At 46.7% G+C, this 27,583-nt stretch overlaps 1 protein-coding gene across 2 annotated transcripts in view; it reads left to right on the top strand.

Moving 5' to 3' along the window:
* Window positions 1–25,842, top strand: part of Gpr156 (G protein-coupled receptor 156) — a 55,155-nt gene extending 29,313 nt beyond the window's left edge. The window contains exons 3-9 of one of the 2 annotated variants that reach the window (XM_042669856.1): window positions 492–621; window positions 854–964; window positions 6,346–6,459; window positions 7,865–7,960; window positions 11,663–11,899; window positions 19,365–19,523; window positions 24,535–25,842. In XM_042669856.1, coding sequence (XP_042525790.1) covers window positions 492–621; window positions 854–964; window positions 6,346–6,459; window positions 7,865–7,960; window positions 11,663–11,899; window positions 19,365–19,523; window positions 24,535–25,842 — 2,155 coding nt within the window. Of the gene's footprint in view, window positions 1–491; window positions 622–853; window positions 965–6,345; window positions 6,472–7,864; window positions 7,961–11,662; window positions 11,900–19,364; window positions 19,524–24,534 lie in introns of both variants that reach the window. The other variant, XM_042669847.1, reaches the window with a different exon arrangement.
* Window positions 25,843–27,583: the final 1,741 nt, after the last annotated feature.

Here is a 27,583-nt window from a genome sequence, read left to right as displayed (position 1 = left end):
CCAATAAATTGACAAAAAAAGAGACCCATGAAAGCCAGGCACTGGTGGCTCACACCTGTAATCCTAGCTACTCAGGAAGCTGAGATCTGAGGATCACAGTTTGAACTCAGCCCAGGCAGAAAAGTCTGTGTGATTCTTTTCTCTGATTAACCCTCCACCTTCCCCTTTTCCCCAAAAAACAGAAATGGAGGTATGACTCATGTGATAGAACACTAGCCTTGAGTGAAAAAACTAAGGGAGAATGCCCTGGCCCAGAGTTCAAGTCCCAGTCCCAGCACAGAGAGAGAGAGAGAGAGAGAAAGAGAGAGAGAGAGAGAGAGAGAAAGAGAGAGAGAGAGAGAGAGAGAGAGAGAGAGAAATCAGAGATCCATGAGAACATGGGCAGAAGCGATTTCTTTCCAGTCATGGAGTTGACACTGGGGAAGAAGTTTGGATCCTGCAGATTTCTGATAAGAAGGGCCATGCATTGTCTTTCTCCTCTCCCCATCTAGGATTGTGAAGATGTCCAGCCCTAATCTGAACGTGGTAACCTTACTTGGCAGTTGTCTGACTTACAGTAGCGCTTACCTTTTTGGGATTCAAGATGTCTTAATGGGGAGCTCAATGGAAACTCTCATTCAGGTGGGTGATGTTTTGAAATTCTGTTTGGAATATAATATGATCATTTTTTGTTCATTCTTTGCTTCATGACTGCGTGGTTCCTTGCATCCTTGGTATGGGCACCAGGAGGAGGAAAGTACACAGTGAGGCCCACTTTCTTCCCCACGCCCTCCGTGGGCCTGAGCAGCTCAGAATGCATGGAGAACCAATGCGGGGTGCTCTGTGACTCACTTTTATCCCCTTCCACCTGCAGGTGAGGCTGTCCCTGCTGTGCATTGGGACCTCCCTGGTGTTTGGCCCCCTTCTGGGGAAGAGCTGGAGACTCTACAAGGTGTTTACCCAGCGGGTCCCAGACAAGAGAGTGGTGAGTAGGTATCAAGGGTTGGATTACAGATGGCAGCTTCACAGTAGATCAAAAATTGGAAAAGGTGGGCCTCACCCCTTTAGAACAATTTAAAACTTTTGTTCTTCACCTCAAACCTCCAAGCCATGTGGTCTCATGAAGCTCCAGGCCTGAGGAACCACACCCCTTTATTTTATCAGCTATCGAGACCTAAAGCCTGACTGACCATCAGCTTCTTTGGCTAGAGGCCAAAGAAGACCTAGTAGATCATTCAATCTTTTCTTTGGAATGATGGCTTTTTTTTAATTTTATTTTATTTTTTTGCCAGTCCTGGGGCTTGAACTCAGGGCCTGGGTACTGTCCCTGAACTTCTTTTGCTCAAGGCTAGCACTCTACCATTTGAGCCACAGTGCCACTTCCGGCTTTTTCTGTTTATGTGGTACTGAGGAATCAAACCCAGGGCTTTATGCATGCTAGGCAAGCACTCTACCACTCTACCACTAAGCCACCTTCCAAGCCCATTTTTTTTGGTGGGGGGGGAGGTCTGGCCGTGGGGTCTGAACTCTGGGCCTGGGTGCTGTCCCTCAGCTCTTCAGCTCAAGGCTAGTGCTCTACCACTTGAGCCACAGTGTCACTGCTAGCTTTTCTTTTTTCTGCTTAGGTGGTGCTGGGGAATCGAACCCAGGGCCTCATGCATGCAAGGCAAGCACTCTACCACTAAGCCAACTTCCCAGCCCATCAAGCCCATTTTTTATTTTTATTTTTTAGCAAACATTATTGAGTCATGATGAATATCAAAACCTTAGCAGTGAAGATTGCCTCTTAGGTCAAAAACTTCATCTGTCTCTCTAAAACACTGATTCTTTTTTTTTCAAAAATAGCTTTTTAGAGACATAATTGACATGCAATGAAGTGCATATATTGGGAACAGATGATGTGATAAGTTTTGACATATGTAGACCCCATGAAACATGATGTGCAATGAACATGTCTACCAACCCCTACATTTCCTCCAGCTTCTCTCCTGCTCCATCCTTCTAGCCCCTGCCCCTGACCTCAGGCCAGCACTGACTTACTTTCTGTCATTATAGATTAGTTTGCATTTTCCAGAGTTTTATATAAATGGAACCATACAATATATACTTTTTGTGTGTCTGGCTTAGTTTACTTGCATGGTTATTGTGATGAATTTTGTAGTCATTCTTGTATGTACTGTTTGCTAGGCCTTAAACCACAGTCCTCTCAGTCTCTATTACAGGGATGAGCCACAACACCTAGCACAAAGTTCTTTTTGTTGTTGTTTTTGTTTTTGTTTTATTTTGGGTCGGGTCGTAGGCCTGAACTCTGAGCCTGGGCGATGCCCCTCAGCTCTTCAGCTCAAGGCTAGCGCCCTACCACTTGAGCCACAGTGCCACTTCCAGCTTTTTTTTTTGCTTATGGGTGCTGAGGAATCGAACCCAGGGCCTCAAGCATGCAAGGCAAACGCTCTACCACTGATCCACCTTCCCACCTAGTGCAAAGTTCTTATTTTTTACTTACAATCCCATTGGTTCCTATATTATCTGTTGAGAAGTCTATCCTTTCCTCATTGAATTATTCTTGCATCTTTGTCAAAAATTGTATTACCTTGATTTCTGTAGCTTTGTATTAAATCTTGTGGTGTTAGTTTTCCAATAGTGTTATTCTCTTCCCGTGTTGTTTTGGCTAATCTATTTATTTCCATTAATTAATGTCATGCTGGTACTCAGGCCTTGTGCTCTCATTTGGCCTTTTCTGGTCATGGCTGGTGCATTTGAGCCATGCCTCCACTTCCAGCTTTTTGCTGGCTAATTGGAAATAAGAGTGTCATTTTTTTGTCTTCCTGGGCTCCGATCTCAGCCTCTTGTATAACTAGGATTATAAGCCTGGGCCACCAGCACCCAGCTCCATAGAAATTCTTTAAATCACTTTGTCAATCTCTGTAAAATTTCTTTGGGGATAGTATGCAATGCATAGATTAAGCTGTAGAGAATTGATTTCTCAGCAATGTGCTTTTTGATCCACAAACACAGTATGTTTAGGTTTTCTTTGATTTGTTTCTAGGTTTTCCTTGATTTCTCTCAGTATTTTTGTTTTTCACCAAAGCTCTTTGACAATTTTAACAGCTTGTTTCTACCTTTGATGTTGTCATGCTATCAGGCATGTTGTGCTTTTATTTTACTTTCAAGTTCTTTCTCATATACAGAAATATAGTTGATTTGTATCTGCTGATCTTAAATGCTGCATCCTTGCTAAACTACATATTAGTTCTCCAAGCTTTTTTCATAGGAAAACCCATCTGATTTTCTACCTAGATCAGATCACCTATGGACACAGGACAGGTGGCTCCAGCTACCAATAATGATACAACCTCCAATAGAGATGGTAGAAGCCAATGCTCTTGAGTTATTCTTGATCTTGAGGAAAATGTTCACCTTTTTAATACTAAATAAGCATGGCTGTTAGCTAAGGCTCTATCACAGATGCTGCTTATCCACTTCGAGAAGTTCTTGCTTATTCTAATTTTTCAGAAAGTGTCCATATTGTTGGGGTTTTCATTTGTTTGTGTCAGTACTGGTGCTTGAACTCTGGGCTTGGGCACTGTCCCCTAGCTTTTTCACTTGAGGCTGGTGCTCTACCATTTGAGCTATAGCTCCATTTCTGGCTTCTTGCTAATTAATCGGAGATGAAACTCTAATGGACTTTTCTGCTTTGGCTGCCTTTGAATCTCAATCATCAGATCTCAACCTCCTGATCTCATCTAAAATTAAAGGCATGAGCCAGCCAGCAGTGTCCAGCTTTGGAAAGTTTTAATAAAGATTTAATATTGAATTTTTTCCAGAGTTTTTTTTTCTCTCTGCCTATGAAATGATCATATGGTTTTTCTTTTTTAGTTTGTTTGTATAATGGGTTATGTCAAATGATTTTTATGATGTGAAATCAACCTTGTGTTTCTGAGATGAATTCCATTTAGTCCTGATGTATTATTCTCTTTGTATATTGTTAGACTTGTTTTTATAAAATTTTGCCTAGAATTGTGATCTGATTGGATATCTAAGTTTCTTTTCTCATGATATCTTTTCTTAGTTTTGGTTTTAGAGTAATAATAAGTTAAGGTGGCTCAGTGGTAGAGTGCTTGCCTTGCATGCATGACCCCTGGGTTCAATTCCTCAGCACCATATAAGCAGAAAAAGCCGGAAGTGGCGCTGTGGCTTGAGTGGTAGAGTACTAGCCTTGAGCTGAAGAGCTGAGGGACAGAGGCCAGGCCCAGAGTTCTGGTCCCACAACTGACAATAACAACAAAAAGTTAAAAAAAATAAACCATGTTTTCTTCTGGTATCATTTCCCTTTTACCTGAAAAACATCTACCATGTATGCGTATCTGTATGTCTGTGTCTGTGTGTATGTTCAAGAGCCAGATTATTTCTGCTTTTATATAACTGAAAATATTGCCTTTGAGTGCCTCCATCTCCTTCTTTTTCTTCTTTTTCTTTCTCCTCTAGTCTTTCTCTCTCTCATTTCTTCTTCCCCCTCATATCCATAATAGGCAACAATTCACTGAAAGATAAATTTCTGAGTATAGAAGTCTAGACTGAGGCTTCTCTGTTCCTTTCTTTTTATCAGTATTTTGCAATTTTCCCTCCCTTGTCTTCTCACTTGGTCTAGTGTCTTATGGGACGTCTGATATCTTTCTTCTCTTGTTTCTCTGCATAAAATGGGTGTGTGCACGTGTACATGTACACATGTGCACTCGTACTAGGACTTGAACTCAGGGCCTCAGCCTTTTTGACTTCCTTGTTCAGAGCGAGCGCTGTACCACCTTAACCATGCCTCCAGTCTGGCTAATACGACCTCTTTCTCTGGTTGCTGTGAAGAGTTGCTGATTTTGAGTGGATTAGGCAGTGGATTCATTTTTATCCAACAAACATGGTGAATTGTGTAGCTACTTGTGGTTCTTTTTTCCATCCGTTGGCAAATGCTCAGCTCTCCATCCCTGCTTCAGTTCATCAGTGCTGCCAATGCGCCTCCCTAGGCCTTCACCACAATTCTTATTTCCTCTTTTACAGTCATTTTTCAGTGTTCTATCCTGTCATAGGTAGGTAATTTTCCTAAGTTTCAGAGTTGCAAAAGTAATATTCTCTTCATATTAAGTCCAAGAGTTATGAACATAAAAACAATAAGCTGGGCGCTGGTGGCTCATGCCTGTCATCCTGGTCTCAGGAGGCTGAGATCTGAGGATCATGGTTCAAAGCCAGCCCAGGCAGGAAAGTCTGTGAGACTCTTATTTCCAATTAACCACCAGAAAACCAGAAGTGGCACTGTGGCTCAAGTGGTAGAGTACTCACCTTGAGCTGAAGAGCTGAGGGAAAGCACCCAGGCCCAGAGTTCAAGCCCCACCACTGACCAAAAATATACATAGATTAATAATTGCTTTTGCACCTGCCCCATCTCTCAGCCCCACCCACTTAGGGTAAGTTGTTATAGTTGAAAACATCCACATTGCTAGGTACTGGCTTATGCCAGTAGTAATTCTACGTACTCGAGGGGCTGATATCTAAGGATCACTGTTTAAAGTCAGTCTGGGCAGGAAACTTTTACCTCCAATCAACTTCAAAAACAAAACAAAACAAAATCTGGACACTGGTGGCTCATGCCTGTAATCCTAGCTGCTCCAGAGGCTAAGATCTGAGGGTCACGGTTCAAATCCAGCCTGGGCAGGAATGTCCATGAGACTCTTATCTCCAATTAGCCATCAGAAAACTGGAAGTGGCACTGTGGCTCAAGTGATAGAGTACTAGCCTTGAGTAAAAAATCTCAGGGACAGCACCCAGGCCCTAGGATGGGCACACACACACACACGCAAAGTTTACACTTCTCTACATACTCACAGAAACATACCTAGAAATATTAGTGTAGGCTGGGAAAGTGGCTCAGTGGTAGAGTGCTCACCTAGCATACATGAAGCCTTGGGTTCAATTCCTCAGTAGAACATAGAAAAGCCAGAAGTGGCACTGTGGCTCAAGTGGTAGAGTGCTAGCGTTGAGCAGAAGAACCTCAGGGACAGTGCCCAGGCCCTGAGTTCAAGCCCCAGGACTGGCACTGAAAAAAAAAAAAGAAAAAAAGAAATATTAGTGTATTTATTTTATAATTCCCTTTGAATAAAAAAAAGGAAGTGAAAAATAAGTGGAAATATTTAATGGCAGTAACAATAAACACATGGAAGTCATTAAAAATGTTCACCATTTCATCTTTGATGGGTATGTTCCAGGCTCCTTGGGAGGGCTGCTCCTTGATCCTGGAGCTCACAACTTGTGTGACTCTCCTGTGTCTGTGTCAGGTAGCCAGCAAGTGAGGGGAGATTTCTGACCTTGACTCTTTTGCAGATTATTAAAGACCTACAGCTGCTAGGTTTGGTGGCTGCTTTGGTGATGGCTGATGTGATCCTGCTTGTGACATGGGTGCTGACTGACCCCATCCGGTGCCTCCAGCTCCTCGGGGTCAGCATGACGGTGAGGCCTCCAATCCCTGGGAAGTCCAAATCCTGACCTGGGCTGTCCTCCATGATACACAGGGCCATTTTCCCAGCAGTGTCCACTGAATGGCCATCTTTGCAACAGGAAGATGACAGTGAGGACAGTCAGAAGCTGTAGCTGTCATGCGTGCCCTACTCCTTGTCTGCAGGCCTACCTCTACCTGTCTTTTTGTTTTGTTTTATATTGTTTTATTTTTTTAATGCCAACAATGGAACTTGAACTCAGAGCCTGGCCACTGTCCCTTAGCTTTTCATCCAAGGCAGGATGGCACTCTACCACTCGAGCCATAGCTCTACTTCCAGTTCTTTCCATCCTTCCTTTCTTTCTTTCTTTCTTTCTTTCTTTCTTTCTTTCTTTCTTTCTTTCTTTCTTTCTTTCTTTCTCTTTCTTTCTCTCTCTCTCTTTCTCCCTCTTTCTCTTTTTCTCTCTTTCTCTTTCTTTCTTCCTTCCTTCCTTTCTTTCTTCCTTTTTCTTTCTTTCTTTCTTTCTCTTTCTTTCTCTCTCTCTTTCTCTCTCGCTCTTTCTCTTTTTCTCTCTTTCTCTTTCTTCCTTCCTTCTTCCCTTCCTTCCTTCCTTTCTTCCTTCTTCTTTCTTTCTTTCTTTCTTTCTTTCTTTCTTTCTTTCTTTCTTCCTTTCTTGGAGTTAATCAGAGATAAGAGTCTCATAGATTTTCCTGCCAGGCTAGCTTTGAACCACAATCCTCAATTCTCAGCCTCTTGAGTAGCTAGGATTACAGGTGTGAGCCACTGGCACCCTGTTCCACTAACTGTGAGAGATAGAGGCAATCTGTGGCAGCAGTCAGCCTGGATTCCAATCCCAGCTCTACCAAGCTCACCAGCCACTCAATCTTGGGAAACTGATTTAACTTCTCAAAGTCTCTTTTCTAGGCAGGTAAGATGAAGGTAATACTACTACTGCACACCTCTTAAGATTGGGGTGATGATTAAGAAAAATAATTCAGGAAGAGCAGCACTTAATGGGCCTGATGTATAGATTTCCAGAAACAGGAAGTGTGATAGGTCCCCGGCCTTGCAAGGGGCTGAGGAGTAGCTACAATAGAATTGTAGCCTCCCAGGATCCAGTGTGTGAGGATCTAGCTGTTTGCAAATAATCATCCATGCTATTACATCGTCATAGTGCTGGGACACTGCTGTAAACCATGACTGAGGGGTAAACCCTCTGCACCCAGCATCCACTCATGTGCTTACCTTTGTCATCCATCATTCTCAGTGGAACTCTGATGGCACCACCTACATTTTCCAATTTTGACATGCTGAGGGGAAATTCTGTGCTCTACCATGTTCATAGAGATCTGCTGTGTGGTCCTGGTAAGTGTGGGTGTGTCAGTCCTGGCCTTGTGTCCTCTCAGGTAACAGGGAGAGAGGTGTCCTGCTCTCTGACCAACACACACTTCTGTGCTTCACGCTACTCCGATGTCTGGATTGCTCTTGTTTTGGGATGCAAGGTTAGTAAACCACATCTCTTTGGGAAGAAGTCTGCATGTCAGCAGCAAGATGGACATGAAGCTGGGCGCTGGTGGCTTATGTCTGTAAACCTAGTTACTCAGGAGGCTGAGAGCTGAAGGTCATGGTTTGGAGCTAGCCTGGGCAGGAAAGGCTGTGAGACTCTGATTAACCATCAAAAGAAAAAAAAAGCTGGAAATGAATTTGTAGCTCAAGTGGTAGAGTGCTAGCATTGAGCCAAAAAGCTCAGGGACAGTGCCCAGACCCTGATTTCAAGCTCCAGAGCCAACGCACACACACACACACACACACACACACACACACACACACACAATCTGGACATAAAAGGGGAATTACAAGAGTTTTTGAGATCTGTTAGTGATGTCTGCAAAACATGTTTAGCTCAGAGGAGACCTTTTTGGGTGCATAAATCCCAAAGCCATGACCCTTTATTTCCTCTAATTCTTATCTCTTTGGAGGGTTACTTTTACTCTTGGTCCCTCATTCAGTCTTCCTCCAAATCATCAGCAATTTACCCACTGTCTCTCCTGTCTGATTTTTCAGGCTGATTCAGTAACAGCTCTTTTCTCCTCAGCTCTAGTTTTATAAGAGGAATTATGAAAAAATATTCCATTCACTTAATTTGTTCTGAGTGCCTTTACTATGTCCCTGTGTCTTTGTGAAGACTTGAATCAGAGCTGGGAATGGTGGCCCATGCATGTAATCCCAGCTTGTTGAAGTAGAAGGATGATGATGAGCTTGAAGCCCACCCAGGCAAAGTTAGCTAGAGCCTATCTCAAAAACAAAGAGCCAGATACCAGGGGCTAATACCTGTAACCCCAGCTACTTACAAAGTGGACACTGGGAAGGTTGATGTTTGAGACTAGCTGGGCAAAAGTTTACCAGACCATTTCAACAAATAAGCTGGGTATGGTACTTCATACTATAATCCCAGCTACATGAAAAGTGTAGGTTAGAAGGATTATTCAAGCTGGCCTAGCCACAAAGCATGAGACCCTATCTGAAAAATAACCAAAGCAAAAAGAGTTGAGGGAGTGACTCAAGTGGTAGAGTGCTAGCAATTAGACCCTTGAGTTCAATCCTTAACATTAAAAATAATAATGTTAAAAAAAAAACAGCCAACAACCAGGTATCATATTGCCATTTACCTGCCTCCTTTTTTTTTTTTTTTTTTTTTAAATCAGTCATGGGGCTTGAACTCTGGGCTTGGGCACTGTCCCTCAGTTTTTTAGCTCAAGATGAGCACTCTACCGCTTGAGCCACAGTGCCACTTCTGGTTTTCTAGTGGTTTATTGGAGATAAGAGTCTCACAGACTTTCCTGCCTGGGCTGGCTTTGAACCGTGAACCTCAGATCTCAGCCTCCTGAGTAGCTAGGATTACAGGCATGAGCCACTGGCGCCAGGCTTTTTTATTGTTATTATTATTATTCTTTTGCCAGTCCTGGGGTTTGAACTCTGGACCTGGGCACTGTCCCTGAGCTTCTTTTACTCAAGGCTAACTCTCTACTACTTGAGCCACAGCCCCACTTTCAGCTTTCTCTATGTATGTGGTACTGAGGAATCAGGCTTCATATGTGCTAGGCAAGCACTCTATCACTAAGCCACATTCCCAGCCCCTTGATGACTTTTTGCCTCACAGTATCCCTTACTCCCACCTCCCATCTTTTTTTTAAAGTTTTTTACTGTAAAAATACTGTACAGAGGGGTTACAGTTACATGAGCAAGGTAATGAGTACATTTCTTATCCAGCATCGTTGCCTCCTCCTTTGTCCCCTACCATCCCTTCCCTCCCACCTCCTCAGCTACACTCCGCCCAGCCCCCACCTAAATTGTAAAGTTCATTTTTCAACATGGTATCTTGTACATCTCATTGTTACAGTGGGTCAACCTGTATCTCTAAACATTTTGTTTTTTTCCCTTCCCCAAATTAGAGAAGTGTATATGCAAGATGCAGGATACCAACATCAAATACAGCGAATGTAACAGGGGTTATACGGTGGTGGAGGAACATACAAAGCAGCACAAAAATAAATAAATAAAAATAAATCACATGGTACATTATAAATATGTTAGAAACAATAGCAAGAAAGATAAAACCACTTGTGTCCCTATCTTGGGGTTGATTTCACTTAGCATCATCTTATCTGGCTATAGGTACATAGCTTTTGACCTTTTCTACTTGTCCCAGACACATACTTGTTATGCAAATAAGGGAAAACATGGACCTAAGTTTCTTTCCACCTCCCGTCTTTAAATTCATTCAGCTCCCATTCACTAAGGGAGTTCTCACGACCCTCTTGTTGGCTGGGTTTCAGCTTCAAGGAGCAGAGAACTGGCTCTGCGGGCAGAGGGAAGGACTGCATCTGGGACCAGAGCTCTGCAGTCTCACTTGCTAGGTTGGTGCTTTACCACTTGCACCATGCCTTCAGCCCAGCTTTTTGCTGGCAATTAGAGATGGGAGTCTAGCAGACTTATTTTGGGGGGGGGGGGGTGGGCTGGCTCTGAATGATAAGCCTCCAAATCCTAACCTCCTGAGTGGCTTGGATTACAGACATGAGCACCCACCCAGGCTGTCTTGGTAATTTGGCACTTGGCACACAGTCGACAAGCAGGCGGCTGTATGGTCTGAATGTCACAGAGTATTTGTTGGAGCTGTGATTTGTAGGTCGGCAGCTCTGCTGGGGAAGAGCGCTGCAAGCTGTGTGCTGTGGCTGTGATTTTCATGTCCTGAATGCAAGTGGGAACTCAGAGAGCAGCCCTGCACTTGTGGGGAGAGGAAACAGTAGGATCCCGACTCCCTTCCCATGGGGGTGGGGATGTCCCAAAGCAGGGGCAAGTACAGATAAAGTGCCTGCTGCCTTGGCTCTGCGCAGAGTCCTTCGCTCCCAGCCTGCCTTTGTCCTCTCTCCCCTCCCTTTCTCTCCAGCAGCCCTGCTGCACCAGGCCCTGCAGAGTCAGGGCCTTTGTGTGAGACAGAAAGCCACCTGCTTTCTAGACAGACACCTCCATCTTGCAGGCACAGAATGTGAGGAGCCAATGGGGACTCCCCCTTCTCATCCCAGCCGACAAGCAGACCCCCTCAGCTTCCTGTGGAGCAGAACACAGCAGCAGGGGTCTCTTGTAGTGCCGGCCACCCCTGTCAGGCCAAACCCATATCAGAGGCCAGCAGGACTCCCTGTGACAGGGAAGAAGGCAGTGTTTAATAAGAACCTACTGCCCCTAAGCAAACCCTCCTCAGTCCTTTACAGCAGATACGACTAGCTCTGTTTTACAGATGAAAACATTGCCCCCCACCCCAGGTTTTTTTTTTGTTTGTTTGATTGATTTTTTTCCCCTTTTGGTGATACTGAGGATTGAACTTAGGGTTTTCCATTTGCTAATCAGGCTCTCTACCACTTGAGGCTTTCCCCCAACCTTTTCTTTTTTGGCTTGTATTACTTTTGCCAAGTCCAGCTTCAGACCTTGATCCTCTCTGCCTTCTGTGTAGCTGGGATTACAGCTGTGTGTCACCATGCCAGACTGTTCTTTTCAAGTATGGTCGCACTACCTTTTGATGAGCTGGCCTCCATTGAGGGATCCTCCTGCCTCTACCTCCCCAGTAGCTGGGATCATAGGTATATATACACCACCACACCTGGCTACTGCTTTATCTGGTTCCCCCGGCTCCCCACCTCCACCTCCAGGGGCTGCTGCTGCTGTATGGTGCCTATCTAGCTGGCCTGACTGACCACGTCAGCTCTCCTCCTGTGAACCAGTCTTTGACCATCATGGTTGGGGTCAACCTCCTGGTGGTCACAGCCGGGCTGCTTTTCGTGGTCACCAGATACTTGCACTCCTGGCCCAACCTGGTGTTTGGACTCACATCGGGAAGCATCTTCATTTGCACCACCACGGTGAACTGCTGCATCTTCATCCCCCAGGTGAGCCTGAAGGAGAACTCTCCAACCTGGTCCTTCAGTCACTGCAGGGTCTGCTGGCCTGAGGAGCATGCATGCTCCTTTCGGCCAGTGCCCTTCCATGCTTCTACTGGAGAGGCTGGAGGAAGGCGGGGCCTCCTCTGCCCCTCCTCATTGGCCTTGGGGAGCACAGCTCCGCCTCCCCCCCCCCCCCCCCCCCCCCCCCCCCCCCCCCCCCCCCCGCCCCCAGTCAGCCGGCCAGAGGCAGAGGCACAGAACCGGCTCTCTCACCCACCCTCCAGCTGACTTCATTTCTTCCCCTGCCCCCGCCCCCCCCCCCCCCACACCTCAGCCCCTGTTTCTGGGAGAGAGGGAAGGGAGAGAAGGGAAGGGAGGGAAGGTCTTTCTTTCCAATTAAGATCACAGACTCCCAGGGGAAAATGTGTTTGGAGCTCTGTGACTTCAAATGCTTTTCCTTTCTTTTCATTGGAGGAAATATAGAATGTTCTTTTACAACAGGGAGAAATCAAAGAATGTGTTTCATATAATGAGGATTAAGGTTGGGGGTGAGGGTGGGGCGAGAAGAAGTCTAATCAGAAGGAAGTTAGGATCAAAATTATCCAGACACCAAAGAGGAAGAAAGAAGTCAGGGGGAGACCCAGGAGGCCACAAGCTGGAAGGGAAGAGGACCTGGACTGTCCCTCTTTGCCCGAGTTCCCTGCTCACCTCCATCCTCACAAAGAGCCGGGGTCAGGCACCAGCTTCCTTCCTACTCCCTCGTAATGCTCCTCTCCCTCCTCCCAGAACTCCCTCATCTACTCTCCTCCCCAAGCAGCTGATTCTGCAGCTGCTCCCAGGTGAGCCTGGCCCAGCGCTGGCTGCCCTATCCTTTGTGCTCACCAATTCTCCATCAAGGATTCGGCAGAATCAAGACATAGGGGGAAGTTGCCAGCAACAGTGTTGGAACCTAAGGCTGAATGTTGTATCAGTGCCAAAAATCGGGGGAATATTTGCCGAATTTTTATTGTAAAAGCTGGATCAAAGAAAGCCATAGAGAATGTCTGTGATGATGCAGATCTGGTTTCTGAAAAAAAAAAAAAAAAACAAGGACTGTTCTTCCCTGGGAGATGGGAGGAAAGCAAACAGGGAGGAGCTTTTGGGGTGCCTGTTCCTTAGGCCCCAAGGCTAGCATTGTTGACTGGCTAACATCTTTGCCAACCTCCTTTGTCCTTGCTTACCTCCCCTGGCTAGGCTGAAAGAGGTAAGCATTTGTGTTGTTGGCCTCCTTTGCAGTGAGAGGTAGCCTGTGTCAAGATTGGGAACAGGAGCTGGAAGGGTGGACCACAACTGCTTCTCTGCTCTGGCTCCCTCCTGTTAGGTTTTTAAAAAGAGGTGGCCAAGTAAGAACAGCACCACGTAAGTGGTATTCAAGTAAGGGTTGGGTTTATTTAGTAGACCTGCTGAGACCAGGCAAGGTTGGCACTCCACGCGGCTGGCCCTGGGTTAGGCCTTATATAGGGTAGGGGCGGAGAAAGTTGTGTCCAGGTAAAGGGAAATGGGACCAGGTAAGAGGTGGGACCAGGTAGCAGGTGGGAAAAGGTCTGACCACATCAGATTCAGATGTGACCTCTTCCAGGTGTCCCAGTTGACTAGGTAAAGCAGGTACTGGGCGGGGTCTGCTCGCCATCCAGGAATGGACCTTACACCTCCTAGTTTTCTTGAGCCTTTATTTTTCTCATCTCTCCTCTTCTATTTTCTCTTTCATACTCTTCCTCCTCTTAACCTGACCATGATGGGAATCTAAAGAAAAAATATTTTTAAACCATTGCTGGTGGCTCACGCCTGTAATCCTTAGCTACTCAGGAGGCTGAGATCTGAGGACCCTGGTTCAAAGCCATGAGACTGTGCTCTCCAATTAACCAGTGAAAAGTGCTGGTGGCTCACGCCTGTAATCCTTAGCTACTCAGGAGGCTGAGATCTGAGGACCCTGGTTCAAAGCCATGAGACTGTGCTCTCCAATTAACCAGTGAAAAGTCAGAAGTGGAGGTGTGGCTCAAGGGGTAGAGCACCAGTCTTGAGTGGAAAAAGTGAAGCAAAATAACAAGTCCTGAGTTCAAGCCCCAATTCTGGCACGTGCATTACTTATAAGTATACACATACACGTACATCTATTGTATCTTACTTACACTTTGAAGGTAAATTCTTTTTCAAAATTTATTTTCAAATTGTATGACTTTGGTTTTTCTTTCTGGCTCAGAGGTCTCTGGTAGAAGAGTAATTTTCTCTGCCACACTTGTACTGAGTATGTCCAGGACAGTAAGAGTGTGTGAGGGGAGCTATGTGGAGGGCCAGGGGGAGATTAGCAGAGAAGTGATCTTCCTTCTGGGTTTGCCGAAGCACAAGTACCCACAACGGCCTCTAGGGGGTGTCAGAGAACTGGGTGAGATGGATGATGGAGGCGAGGGGCCCAAGTAGCTTGTACATTGAGGAAATGCCTCAGTGTTTGTGCTCAGCACTGAGGTCATCACCAGTAATCTGCCAGCTCCTGCTTTTGTGCTGTGAATGCAACCCATGCAACAACCCCTTCTCGCTCCCTCTGAGAGGCTGGTGAGTCCTGAGATAGAACCTTACTCTTTCTTCCTGCTCTCAAATCATTGCCTGAACTACTCCATAAAGATAGTTAAGACCCTCCACCTTGCCTTACAGGCATCTGCCTGTGTCCTTGAGCCCTGATACCCTGAAGAGAGTTTTAAAGGAAAGTTTCTTAGCTGGGAGCCAGTACCTCACCCCTGTAATCTTATCTACTCCATAGGCTGAGATCCAAAGATCATAATTCAAAGACAGTCTGGACCGGGAAATCTGTAAGACTCTTCTCCAATTAACAACCAAAAAGCGGAAGTGGAAGTGCTGGCCCTTGGCTAAGGGAAAAAGCTAAGGGATAGTGCCAAGACCCTGAGTACATGCCACAGTGCCAGCAGCACGCACACACACACACACACACACACACACACACACACACAGAAAGAAAAAGGAAGGAAGGAAGGGAGGGAGGAAAAGAAAAGAAAGGAAAGGAAAGGAAAGGAGGTCTTCATTTATTCAGGCATCCATCCATTCAACCATTTCTTTACTGCTGGGAACATGCCATGAACCACATGCCACACCTCTAAGTCTAATGGGGAGCAGAATGAGAAACTTAAATGACCTGTTAAGTGCTTTGAAAAAGTGGCCTTGGCCAGGCCCACTAGGGCCTAGCTACTCAGGGGGCTGAGATCTGAGGATTGTGGCTTGAAACCAGCGGAGGCAGGAAAAACCCATGAGACTCCTATCTCAATTAACTAGCAAAAAAAGCTGGAAATGGAGCCGTGACTCAAATGGTAGAGTGCTATCCTTGAGCGAAAAAAGCTCAGGAGGGCTGGCTTAGTCTAGGTAGAGTGCTTGCCTAGCATGCATGAAGCCTTGGGTTCAATTCCTCAGTACCATATAAACAAAAAGCCAGAAGTGGCGCTGTGGCTAAAGTGGCAGAGTGCTAGCCTTGAACAAAAGAGACTCAGTGAGAGTACACAGGCCCTGAGTTCAAGCCCCAGGATTGGCAAAAAAAATAAAAAAAAAAAAAAAGTAATTAAATAAATCTTTGCTAAAACTTCAAAAAAAATTCTTTAAAAATCTCAGGAACAGCTTCTGGCCCTTAGTTCAAGCCTCAGAACCAGCGCGCGCGCACACACACACACACACACACACACACACACAAGGTAGCCTCATCCTCTGTAGGTATTAGTATGTTCCCAGAAAATGGGGTGTTGGATATAAGTCTGGAAGGACTAGGAAGAATTCACTGAGCAGATGGAGAAGGGACAGTGGGAGGCATCTCAGACGGGATAACTCGATGACCGGAGAAAGAGTAGTGGGGGGAGACAGCATATGTCATGTGTGTACGTTTGGAATAAACACAAGTTTTTGCTATTTTTGAAGCACAAATGGCAACAAGGGAGAGTGTCCGGAAGCAAGAAAGGCACAAATGGTGAACTCAGAAAGCCCTGGGGTAACTGTGAGAGACTCTTTGATTTTAATACCACCGTATTAGCTTCTTGTGGCTGCCTTCACAAAGGATTACAAGTTTGATGGCTTAAGACAATAGAAATACATTATCTTCCCATTCTGGAACTCAGAAATTCCTCTAGGGGAGAAATCCTTGACTTTCCTCTGACATTGACAGCTCACCTATCCGCCTGCTTTGGCTCAAGGTCCTTTCCTTCCCTCTCTTGTGTCAGCTGTGTGGCCTCTTCCAGTGAGCCTCTGTTCCTTCAACACTCCCTACAGTCTCTATCATCTTATCTCTTCAGATGCTAATCCTCTGCCTCCCTCTAATAAGGACTCTTGTGAACCCATGGGACTCAACTGGATAATCCAGAATAATCTCCCCATCTCCAACCCCAAATCCCTCATCGCTTTGCCTTTTGTGGTATAAAGTCACATATTGAGACAGAGGAGCACCTCCCAGTGGGTCGCTCCCTCAGCCCACTACACCCACAGAGCCCCAAAGCTGAGAATGCAAGAGAAAGACCTATGCTAGAGGAGATGCTGCGAGCCCAGACAACGCTATGGCCGCATTCCAGAAACTCAGAGGGTCTCAATATGAAGGATCCTGAGCAGGTGGGGGTTGAAGGGCTTCACCTCGGCATCCTTGTCCAGCTTCAGGAGAGACCCAAAGCCCCCAACGTGCCTCACAATGGTGTGCACAGCTCCTTGGGGCCTTGCGGAGAAAGCTGACTGGAAGTGTCAGGACAAGATAGGAGCCGGGTGCCAGTGGCTCACACCTGCCTGTACTCCTAGCTACTCGGGTTGAGATCTGAGGATCCCAGTTCAAAGCCAGCCTGGGCAGGAAATTCCTTGAGACTCTTATCTCCAATAAACCACCAGAAAAACGTTAGTGGTGCTATGGCTGAAGGGGTAGAGTGCTAGCCTTAAGATGAAGAGCTGAGGGACAGCACCCAGGCCCAGAGGATCGACCAAAAAGAAAAAAGAAAAATCTGCCTATAATCCTAGCTACTCAAGAGGCTGAGATCTGAGGATCATGGTTCAAAGCCAGCCCAGGTAGAAAAGTCCATGGAACCTCAAAAAGCTGGAAGTGGAGCTCTGGCTCAAGTAATAGAGTGCTAGCCTTGAGCAAAAGACCTCGGGGACAGTGTCCAGGTGTTCAGTTTGAGCCCCAGAACCAGCACATAAAAAGAAGGAAGGAAGGAAGGAAAGAAGGAAAGAAGGAAGGAAGGAAGGGGGAGGGAGGGAAGAAAGGAAGGAAGTAGGGAGGGAGGAAAGGAAGGAAGAAAGGAAGGAAGGAAGGAAGGAAGGAAGGAAGGAAGGAAGGAAGGAAGGAAGGAAGGAAGGAAGGAAGGAAAACCTATACTGCTAGGGAGGAAGGATACTTAGAGGAAGTGGGGAAAGAACAATTTAGGAGTTGGCTTCTTCCAAGGGAGACCAGAGAATGGCCCTGTGGTGTGGGTTACAATAGCTGTGCATGAGGGAGAATGGACAGAATCCTTCTGTAGCACAGGGCCTCAAAGAGGCTCTGAGAGGGAGGTTTAGATCTCTCTTAGCAACATGCCCTAGGCTTGCAGTGCCCTAGCAACACAAGCCAAGTCAACCGAGCACCCAAGAGGTCCTGGGTCAGGCAGTGGTGCTGGAGCTGAGGATGGGGTTTCCAATCTTAACCTGAGCTCAGTGGGGTTTTGTGTTTTCTTTTTCTTCCTCGTCCCCCCCCCCCCCCACCACCCCTGACATCATTAACTACAGAATGAAGTCTTACCTGAGAGTGCTACAATTTGAATTCTGGGCTAAGGAAGGGGTAGAGGAGTGAACAACAAAGGTGTAGGTTCCTTTGGAAGTTACCCAGAGATACTTTTGCATCATGTCTCGCACGAACATATCCCCATCTCCAGAGTGCGTAACTTAGCTATGGGGAAAGAGAGGTTTCCACTACTGTGATCCCCAGTCACCTGCATTGCTGACACTCGCCACGTAGACACAGAGGCCAGCTGCTCAGAAAGCAGATCTGCCCATGCCTTCACAGGTGCTCTTCGAGGCCATGGCTTCTGCTGAAGAACTTCCTCCAGAATCTTCATAGCCAAGACTATCTCCATCAGCTATGTGGGGCATGCTGTGCACTATGTGCCCTGGTTACTGCTGGTAACTAGTAGTGGACCTAGACAAGTCATGCTCCTTCGACTTAATTGGCTAAGGAAAATCTGGTCACATGTTGGATCTAAGGTTCCACCGTTTTTATTGGCATCTGGTTTTCTATGTGTCTGAGATTTCATCCGTGATTTGGGTTAGAAGGCCACCAACAAGAAACCAGCAGGAAGCACATCATTACTCAAGAACTGAAGAATAATTAAGAGCAGTTATAAGCTGAATGTGATGGTACACACCTGTAATCCTGCCTCCTGGGAGGTGGAGGCAGGTGGGCCTAAAGTTCAAAGCTATTGGAATATTTAGAGAGAGCCTATCTCAAAAACAAACAAAACGTAGGTACAGTGACTCGCACCTGTAATCTTATGTACTTGAGAGGTAGAGATGGAGAGGATCATGTTTAGAGGCCAGTTTGGGGCAAAATGTTTGGGAGACCCCATCGCAACCAATAAAAAGCTGAACTTGACAGTGTACATCTATCATCCCAATATCTTGTGAAGCATATATATAGGAGTATTATCATCCAGGCAAGCCCAGGAAAAAAGTAAGATCCTTTTGAAAAAAAAGAAAAAAGGGCTGAGGACCTAGCTCAAGTGGTAGAATGACTGCTTAGCAAGTGCAAAATCCTGACTTTAAATCCTTGCTACATACAACTGTTTCATCTGAAATGTACCTTTGTGGTAGCTCCTAAGCTCTGGCTTTAGCATACAGTTCCAGAGTATATTTCTACTCTGCTTTTCTTTGATCTGTTTGGCAATAGGTACATAAAGAGTCTGTGTCTGTTCTGTTTCATCATCTCCTTCCCTCGCAGTCTGTGTGTGTGTGTGTGTGTGTGTGTGTGTGTGTGTGTGTGTGTGTGTGTGTGTGTGGTGACATGTGCATGGATCCTAGGCCTTGAACTCAGGTTCTGGGCTTTGTCTCTGAGCTATTTTTTTCAAGGATAGCACTCTACCACTTGAGCCACAACTCCACTTCCAGCTTTTTGGTGCTTAATTGGAGATAAGAATCTCATACACTCCTGCCTGGGCTGGCTCTGAATCGAGATCCTCAGGTCTCAGCCTCCTGAGTGGTTAGAATTATAGGAATGAATGACCAGCACTTGGCTCTCCCTAGCACTTATTAAAACTACATAATCTCAACCTTCTCTCTTTTTTCTGTCACTACATCCGTGAGCCCTGCATGAGCTCAGGGCATTTTGAAGAGACATCTGGGACAGTATCATTCCTTGGTATTTATGAGAAAGAGCCAGGGAATGTGTTTCTGGGTGTGTAATTAAATAAATAACATGTGTTCTTTTTACTAACAGCTGAAGCAATGGAAGGCATTTGAAGGAGAAAACCAAACAATCAGACACATGGCTAAATATTTCAGCACTCCCAACAAAGCCTTCCATACCCAGCTTGGAGAGGAACAGGGCTGCCAGCCGAGGGACCAGAAGAGCTCCATGGAGAGACTCCTCACAGAAGTAAGCTACATCCTGGGAAGAACTCCAGTCATGTGTGCGTGGGTGGCCCCTCAGGCTCTCCTGGCCCCCACGTGCTCCCATTGCCCAACATTCTCTTCTTCCACTCCTCCACTTTGCCCAGCAGCAAGCCAAGCCTCCTGCACATCTCCCCAGGAACCCTCATCCACCCACACATTCTTTGGACAGGTGTATATTGAGTCACTCCTGAGTGCTGGTCAGCGGGCTAAATGCTGATGCACCAAACAGTCTAGGAAAGCAAATGGATATTAATCATGGGAACATATCCTCATAAACTGTGATAAGATTTGCAAAGGAAAAGGATCAAGGTGGCAAGTCAGAATCATAGATGGTGGACATTCAAGAACCTAGCTTTGAGCAGTCAGAGAAGGCACTGAAGATGTACAAATGGGCCAGGAAATGCATTCCAGGCAAAAGGAGCAGCATTAGAAAAGCCCCGAGTTGCAGGAGATGTTCATGTCTGGGTGATAAAGTTTTTCTATACATTGAGTAGAACTCTCTTGTTCGAGATCCTTCAGGGACTCTTATGTCTTCCCCAGGTACTAAACTGTCCCAATCATCCTGTCAGGAGAACGTCCAGGCATGTCTGCAGATGTGGAAGGGACCGAGCAAGAGCTCCGAGTGTCATCACAGCCATCTCAGTACAGGCCTGGGCAGCCCTAGCATTTCTTTCTTTTGTGCTGGAAGCAGAGTTGGCCCTTCTCCCAGTCAAGTGCTGTGTGGGCTTGAGGCATGCACGTGGACAAGCTTGAGGACTGCATTTCTCAGGAAGAAGGCCCTGGGGGATTAGTCAGTATTTTGACATTAACTAGATCACATTCCATACATACATACATTTATATGTTTTTTTTCTTTGTAAGTTCAAAACATACCTGAGTAGGTTGGGGGTGCCAGTAGCTCACACCTATAACCCTAGCTACTTAGGAGGCTGAAAGCTGAAAATTGTGGTTCAAAGCCAGACTGGGCAGGAAAGTCTGTGAGACTCTTATCTCCATTTAAACACCAAAATGTCATAAGTGGAGCTGAGGCTAAAATAGTAGAATGTTAGCCTTGAGCAAAAATAACTTAGGGACAGCACGTGGGCTCTGAGTTCAAGTCCCAGGATTCACACACACACACACACACACACACACACACACACACACACACACACACACACACACACACCTACCTTAGTAGATGTTATTGGGAAAAGTGTACTGTGAGTTCAAGTCCCAGGATTCACACACACACACACACACACACACACACACACACACACACACACACACCTTAGTAGATGTTATTGAGAAAAGTGTACTGTTTAGTGATGGGACTGTGTCCACAGGTATGGTCTGTCCTGTAAGGGATAGTGTAACAGGGCCCTAAGAAGACCCTGGATGAAGGCAGGGTCTGCCTAGCCACCCATAGACCCTGCCCTGGCCTCCCACATCACCTTGTAACTTAGTTCCAAGATCTTTTCTACCTACCAGATTTCCTTACTATATTAGTAAGCATTTAGGACATCCTTTCAAAGACAGATTCTTGTCTTGGAGGATCCGTGAAGTATTCAAAGCAGCATTTTATTCCAGCTACACAGAAACTTGGCCAGCACTAGCCGGATGGTTTTCATTTACAATCAGTAAGTGCTGGAACAGCCAAGCAGAATGGCCCTCTGGCCTTATGGTAATTCGTGACGTGCTTTCTGTACCACTGCCACGCTACGCTGCTTCCCACGCAGCGGGTGAATCTACTCTCTCCTAAGGGGTGCCGAACTGTCTGTAGAGGGCAGACCCTGATGGGAGCAGGTTCCTAAGCTACACCAAGTTGCCTTTCTAGCACCCACTGCACTCAGAACAGGCCTGAGAAGGAGCAGCTAGTCCTGGGACCCCTGGCTGGCTGGAAAGTGAAGGCCCATCATCTGCAGTCCCAGAGCCAGCCCTCTCCAAAGAACCTCTCCTGTCCACATGTGTGCTGAGCCGTGGTGCAGCCTCCTGGTTTGCAGATCCCTATCTGCAACCCTCGGCTTCTGGGGCCTTCCTCTTCCTTTCCCATGATCTCATTCTGGCCTGTCTAGCGGGGGCTCCCCCAGAAGATGCTAAGGGCAGCAGCTACCACTGACTTCCCAGTCTCCTATGAAGGCAGCAGGCGGAACCTTCTCAGAGAAGCAAGAGGTGGGCTCTGTGTCTGTATAGGACCCACACCCTGTGAAATGCTCCTGTGGACATTTTGCTTCTCCCACCTTGCCACAAGTAATCATTCATAAGCTCATTTAGAAGCAGTTCCCACAGGAGGTTGGGTTTGGGCCTCATGATGACTGGTTCTTGTACCAGGCCTCTAATTAGAATGTGACTTATGGCGAACACAGAGGCCCCTTCCTTCTGGAGAGGAAGGAAATCCACTGTTTACGCTGATGTTTCTAAATCCGTTGCTAGCCAGCTTCAGATGTTTGCTTTGCTAGGAGAAGACTAGCCTTCTCCTCTCAAGGTTTAGGCTATTTTCCTGCACTCAGAGGAGCTTGTGAGAAAGGCACAATGAAAACAAGAGGCTGGCCTCAGATGTTACCCACTGCTGTATTGTCATAGATATGGCTTCTTCCTAGTGAAGGGAAGAGGTAAAGGAGTAAAGGTTGCCTAGGCCAGCATCATTCAGGGGAAGAGAGAGGAGAAAGGGAGAAAGAGGAGAGAGGAGAGAAGAAGAAAGTGGGAGAGAAAGAAGAGGGCAGGGGAAGGGAGGTAAGGGAGAGAAGGCGAAGGTCAGTGTCTCTCTGAACCATCACAGGTACACTGGGATCCACAGGAAGGAAATCTGGAAATCTCCCAGGTATCATAAACCATCGGAATGTTCCCTAGGGACTTGTCCACTCTGCCCCCACTCACCCAGCAGTACCCAGGCCCCACCACCTTGCAGGGAGAGAGAGGGAGATTAGGCAGGAAGGTCTTCCCTGAACATACCCTACGTCCCAAATAGTAAAAACGTAGACTAAACCAGAGGGAAAATGGGAGTACCAAAACAAGAAGCTACAGCCCCAGCTCACTGCTGTACCTCAGAAAGATAGCCAGAGTATGGTTGTGCTCTGCCCATCTACTACCACCTCTCCTATTTCCTGCCCTACAAGATTGCAGTGAGGATGTACACACCTTCACCGCTGTCACCTGCCAGCCCTCCAGGCCACAGCTGGTTTATCCACTGATGTCCATGCAGTAGGGCAGGAAAGCTCAGTTGCAGAACTGCCCTGGTCTCATTCATCTTCTAGACTCCATTCTAGGGTAATTAAGTCAAGCCACCAGGAACGCAGCCTCGACAATTTTTTTGTCTGCTTATTTGTTCTAATGTATAATGTTTCTTTTCTATATAATTATTATAACATATCAATTAAGCAAATGAATAGATTTCACTGCATAAATCACGTCTGTCTATTCTACTTCTCCTCCCCGCCCCCCATCACCTCTCTCTGGCGCCCTGCCTAGTCCCTAATAGGCCCTAGTCTATTTTTAGGTCATTTTTCATATGTCCATACGTGAAAGAAAATATGAAATATTTGTCTTTGTGTGTCTGGCTTATTCCATTTAATATGATGTCCTCCAGTTCTATTTTCCTGCCAAGTGACGAGATTCTTCTTTATGGCTGACTGATAGTCCGTTGCATATTTTGAGGAGCCCCCATACTGATTTCCATAGTAATTGGATGAATTTGCATTCCTACCAACTGTATAAAGGTTTTCTCTCTCCATATCCATGACAGCATTTTTATTTTTAGTTTTGCTTTTGTTTTATTTTCGAGGATAGCCATGCTAGCTGGAGTGAAATCAAATCTTAATGTAGTTTTGATTTTTCATTTTTCTGATAGCTGAGGACGGTTCAACTTTTTTCATATATTTTGTCATTTTAAGTTCTTCTTTTGAGAAAGATCTATGCAGATCATTTGCCAAGTTCTTAATTAGATTCCTTTTGTTGTGGTTGTTTTGAGTTCTCTATATATTCTGGCTACTAATCCCATTAGGTGAATAGCTGGCACGTGTTGCTGCTACCCTGTTGATTTCATCTCTTTGCTATGGTAATTGTTTCCTTTGCTGTGCAAGAAGCCTTTTTGTCTTGATGTAATCACACTTGCTAATTCTTGCTTTTGTTTCCTGTTAAGCTTCTACAAAAATTCTGATGTGCTCATTCTTTAGAAGATATTGACTGGGCTGGGAATGTAGGATTAGTGGTACAGTGCTTGCCTAGCATGCGTGAAGCCCTGGCTTCAATTCCTCTGTACCACATACACAGAAAAAGGCAGAAGTGTGGCTCAAGTGGTTAGGGTGCTAGCCTTGAGCAAAAAGAAGCCCAGGGACAGTGCTCAGGCCCTGAGTTCAAACCCCAGGACTGGCACACACACACAAAAAGAAGATATTGACAGTGGACATTGCCATGTGGTAACTGCAGCCTCTCATCCCCAGAGAGCCAGCCCAGGGAGGTGATGACACCAGCCCCGAGTCTGGCGCCAGGGTGATTTGTTTGGACCACAAATCACTACCTTTCTCCTCATTCTTCACATTTTCCAGGCTGCTTAGCAAGAGACAAACTATTTATTTCTCCATTTGGTCATCCTTGGGAGATATGCTTCAGGTTCATCACTAGTTATCAACAAGTGTGGGAAAACCCAGAAGGAGATCATTTTGAACACTATCAGGCTGGCATCCTGCAGGTGATAGGACCCTGCTATCCCCAGCAAGCAGCTGAGCGAGGCCTCCTCCCTCCTCACAGATGGTGTCACCCTCTGGGGATGGAAATGAGTAAAGAGCAGAGCAACAATACAGCATGGTAGCCTATATTGAGTGGGGACCGTAAGCCTATGATTGCACATCAGTTCATTGCATCTGATGAAGGAATCCCCTCACAGCCTGCTCCAGAATGTGGGAAGACCAGGGATTTAAACCAAAGTCTTCAAATGGCTCACTTTCTCCATCTTGTGAGGTAGTATAGAACCCTTAGTGACACCTTTGGATGATGATTTTGCTTGTGTATTACAGAAAAATGCTGTGATTGAAAGCTTGCAGGAACAAGTAAACAACGCTAAAGAGAAGCTAGTGAGACTGATGGATGCTGAGTACACCTATGAAGCCCCAGAGCTGGCTGCCTCGGTCCCAGCTGCAGCCTCTGCCCGTGAGCTGGCAGCTCAGGGGCCTTCAGGATGCCCCTCTGCTTCTCAGAGTGATGCCCTCCCGGCTGCTGCAGACTCCCTGTGTAGCTCAGGCTCCTCCCCACAAGTGCAAAGCCCTAGAGCACCTGACCAGAATGCTAGCCCCTTCCCAGGCCAGGAGAAGACATCTGACTTCAAAAACTTTACCGACCATTTACATTCAGGTTGTAGCCAGAAGCTACAGGTGGAGCAAAGCCAGGGTCCACAAAGAGGAGACCAGGGACCCAAAGCCTCCCATCAGAGCTGCGTGCCAGATGGAGGGGCCTGTGATCCCCAGAGACAGACCACAGAGGAGCCCTCTGGGGTACTACCTAGGGTCAGTTCAGTGGTCAGAGAGAAGCTGCGCGAAGTTTTACAGGAGCTGAACCTGGACCCTGAGGGTCCCCTCCCCACATCCCCATCCTGCCCTCAGAAGCCCTGGAAGAGCAGTGCTGCCCGCAGCCCCCAGAAGCTGCTCCTGTCTAGGGAGCTGGGCTTCAGTCCATATGTGGTGCGGCGGAGGCGTGCGGCCCAGCGTGCTGGCTCCTATCTCCCTGGCTCCGTACCCTCCCACGGGAGGCATCGGGCAGGCAGGACTGCAGGTGGGGCACACAAGGGGCTGAATGTCAAGAATGAGGAGAGCCCTCAGCAGACCCTCCAAACTGCAGATACCAAGTTACCAAGGCCCTCTTCCAAGAAGCCTTCACCACTCCCAGATTCTCCAGGGAAGCCTAGTACACTGGAGGGTGTCAAACGATGCCAGACTGAATCTCCAGAGGGAATGGGACACCACGCAGCCTTTCTTCACCAGCCCTCTGTTTCTACCCAGGCACAAAGACCCTCTGTCCCATGCTTGTCCCATTCATCAGATCTACCTGGATGGCAGCAGCTTCAGCTCCCCGGGTCATCCATCTGGCCCTCCTTGTCTGCTCATTGCAACTACCTAGACACGGAGTCCAGCAGCTCTGACGAGTTCTTCTGCCGCTGCCACCGGCCTTACTGTGAAATCTGTTTCCAGAGCTCCTCTGACTCCAGTGACAGTGACACATCAGACACTGACCCTGAGCTTGCCAGGGGGCTGGCCTCCTGGGAAAAGCTGTGGGCCCACTCCAAGCCCATTGTGAACTTCAAGGATGACTTGAAACCCACACTGGTGTGAGAAGCAGCAGCACAGGTCTGGACCAAGTGGTCAGTTCAGGTCCAGCCAAACCAAGGCCTGAGAGGGAGATCAGTCCTGTGCCTATTCTACCTAGCCCTGATCTTATTCTAGTGCAGCTCTCTGTGTTACTGCAGCATGATGTACAAACAGGGGTATTGCCTGCCTGCTACTACCTCACAGCAGGCTCCTGACTCCTTGAATCAAAGGTGCTAAATGAGCACATTAGAGGGTTGTTGTGTTTTTCTTTCTTTCTTTTTTTTTTTTTACCTCCAGATCAGCCAGCTTTTACAAAACATCATATAAACCAGATGTCCCACTGGATGGACAGAAAGAGGGAGAGATGGGTGAGAGATTTCTGAGAATGTACCTTGTAGATTGTGATCTGTGGAATGAGCCTTCGGTGGACACCCCTGACACTCTTGGAAGGGCTACTTTTCTTTCTGCTTGAGGGTTGTAAACACTGCCACTCTGATTCCTGTCCTGGGCAGACTCAGATCAAGGGACCTGCTATCCAACTATTCTTTCTTCCTGCCCATCCACCATCATAGTACCTCACTCACCATCTTCCCGTAGACAGTCTGCCCCAACCCAGATCTCTCTCCTGGCCCAGGTACTACCACACCATCTTCCAGTGGTATGGTGCTATCTTGGGGGCAAACACCAGCAATTTCTTTTTCAGGAGAAGGCCCTGCTGGTCAATAGGTGCTTTTATTATCATTGAGTCTGCATGATCACTAAAGATGCCTAAATCTGGACATAAAATGGGAAAACAGGAAGGAAGAGATTGATGACAAGAAGGCAAGAAACAGGTTGTGAATATTTCTCTTGAGACTACCTAGCTACATGGCAACATTAAATTATAGTAATTCCTTATGAAGTGACTTCTCCAATGGCACCACTGCCGAAGAGCAGCTGATGGAGAGTTTGAACCTGTTGCTGGGTCTTCCAAGTGGGCGGATTCCTCTGGGGAGGTATCTCTTTGCTTCTTCTTGTGGGAGTGGCAGATGCCACTGGGCATCCAGCCAGGAAGCTGAGATGTGTTCACCCTGAAGAACAAAGCTGGGTTCCTGTCCCCACCCCCAACCCCCCCATCCCTGGGAAGCAAGCCTACACTTCCTTCCTTCCAGCGTCTGGGATGCACCTGCACCTCCCAGTGGGAGCAGGGAGCTGAGAAAGAGTGAGTGCCAGGAACTGAGCCATCACCAAAGCCACAGGGGCAGCACATCTGGGTCCACTTTGCTTGTGGTTAAGCTGGTTGTGATTTACAAGCTGCCCTCTCTCCCACACCCTTGCTGCATCTGGGGGTGTGCATAGAGTTCACAAAGAAATTTGGACCTTGGAGGAGGCATTTGGCACTAAATGCCTCTTAGATTTATCACAGACTCTCCAGGTATGGTGACCCCTCCTGAACTTCCAACTGCTAGACCCAGTGGTCTTCCTGAAGAAGCACAGCTTCTTTTGTTGTCTACTTTCAATGCAAACTTCCTACTTTATTCTGTGTGGGGCTGTGTAGTTTCTGTGTGTATTGTTTGTGCGCTATGGTATTGGTATCTTAATAAAAATGACTCTCCGTGGAAGTTCCATCTGAGATAGTAGTCTTGAACTGGGGAGGTAAGTCCCTAGCGAAGACTGAAGCACTGAAGAAGATGGAATCCAGAATCCATCACAGTTTCTACAGGATTCCCTGGGGCTCCACATATAGCTTCAGCCCAGCTTCCATTTGTAACAGATTCTGTGGCTC

The sequence above is a fragment of the Dipodomys spectabilis genome, unplaced genomic scaffold, assembly GCF_019054845.1.
Source record: "Dipodomys spectabilis isolate Male_0828 unplaced genomic scaffold, ASM1905484v1 ptg000017l, whole genome shotgun sequence".
NCBI lineage: Eukaryota > Metazoa > Chordata > Mammalia > Rodentia > Heteromyidae > Dipodomys > Dipodomys spectabilis.
This window is presented reverse-complemented; position numbering and strand designations above follow the sequence as displayed.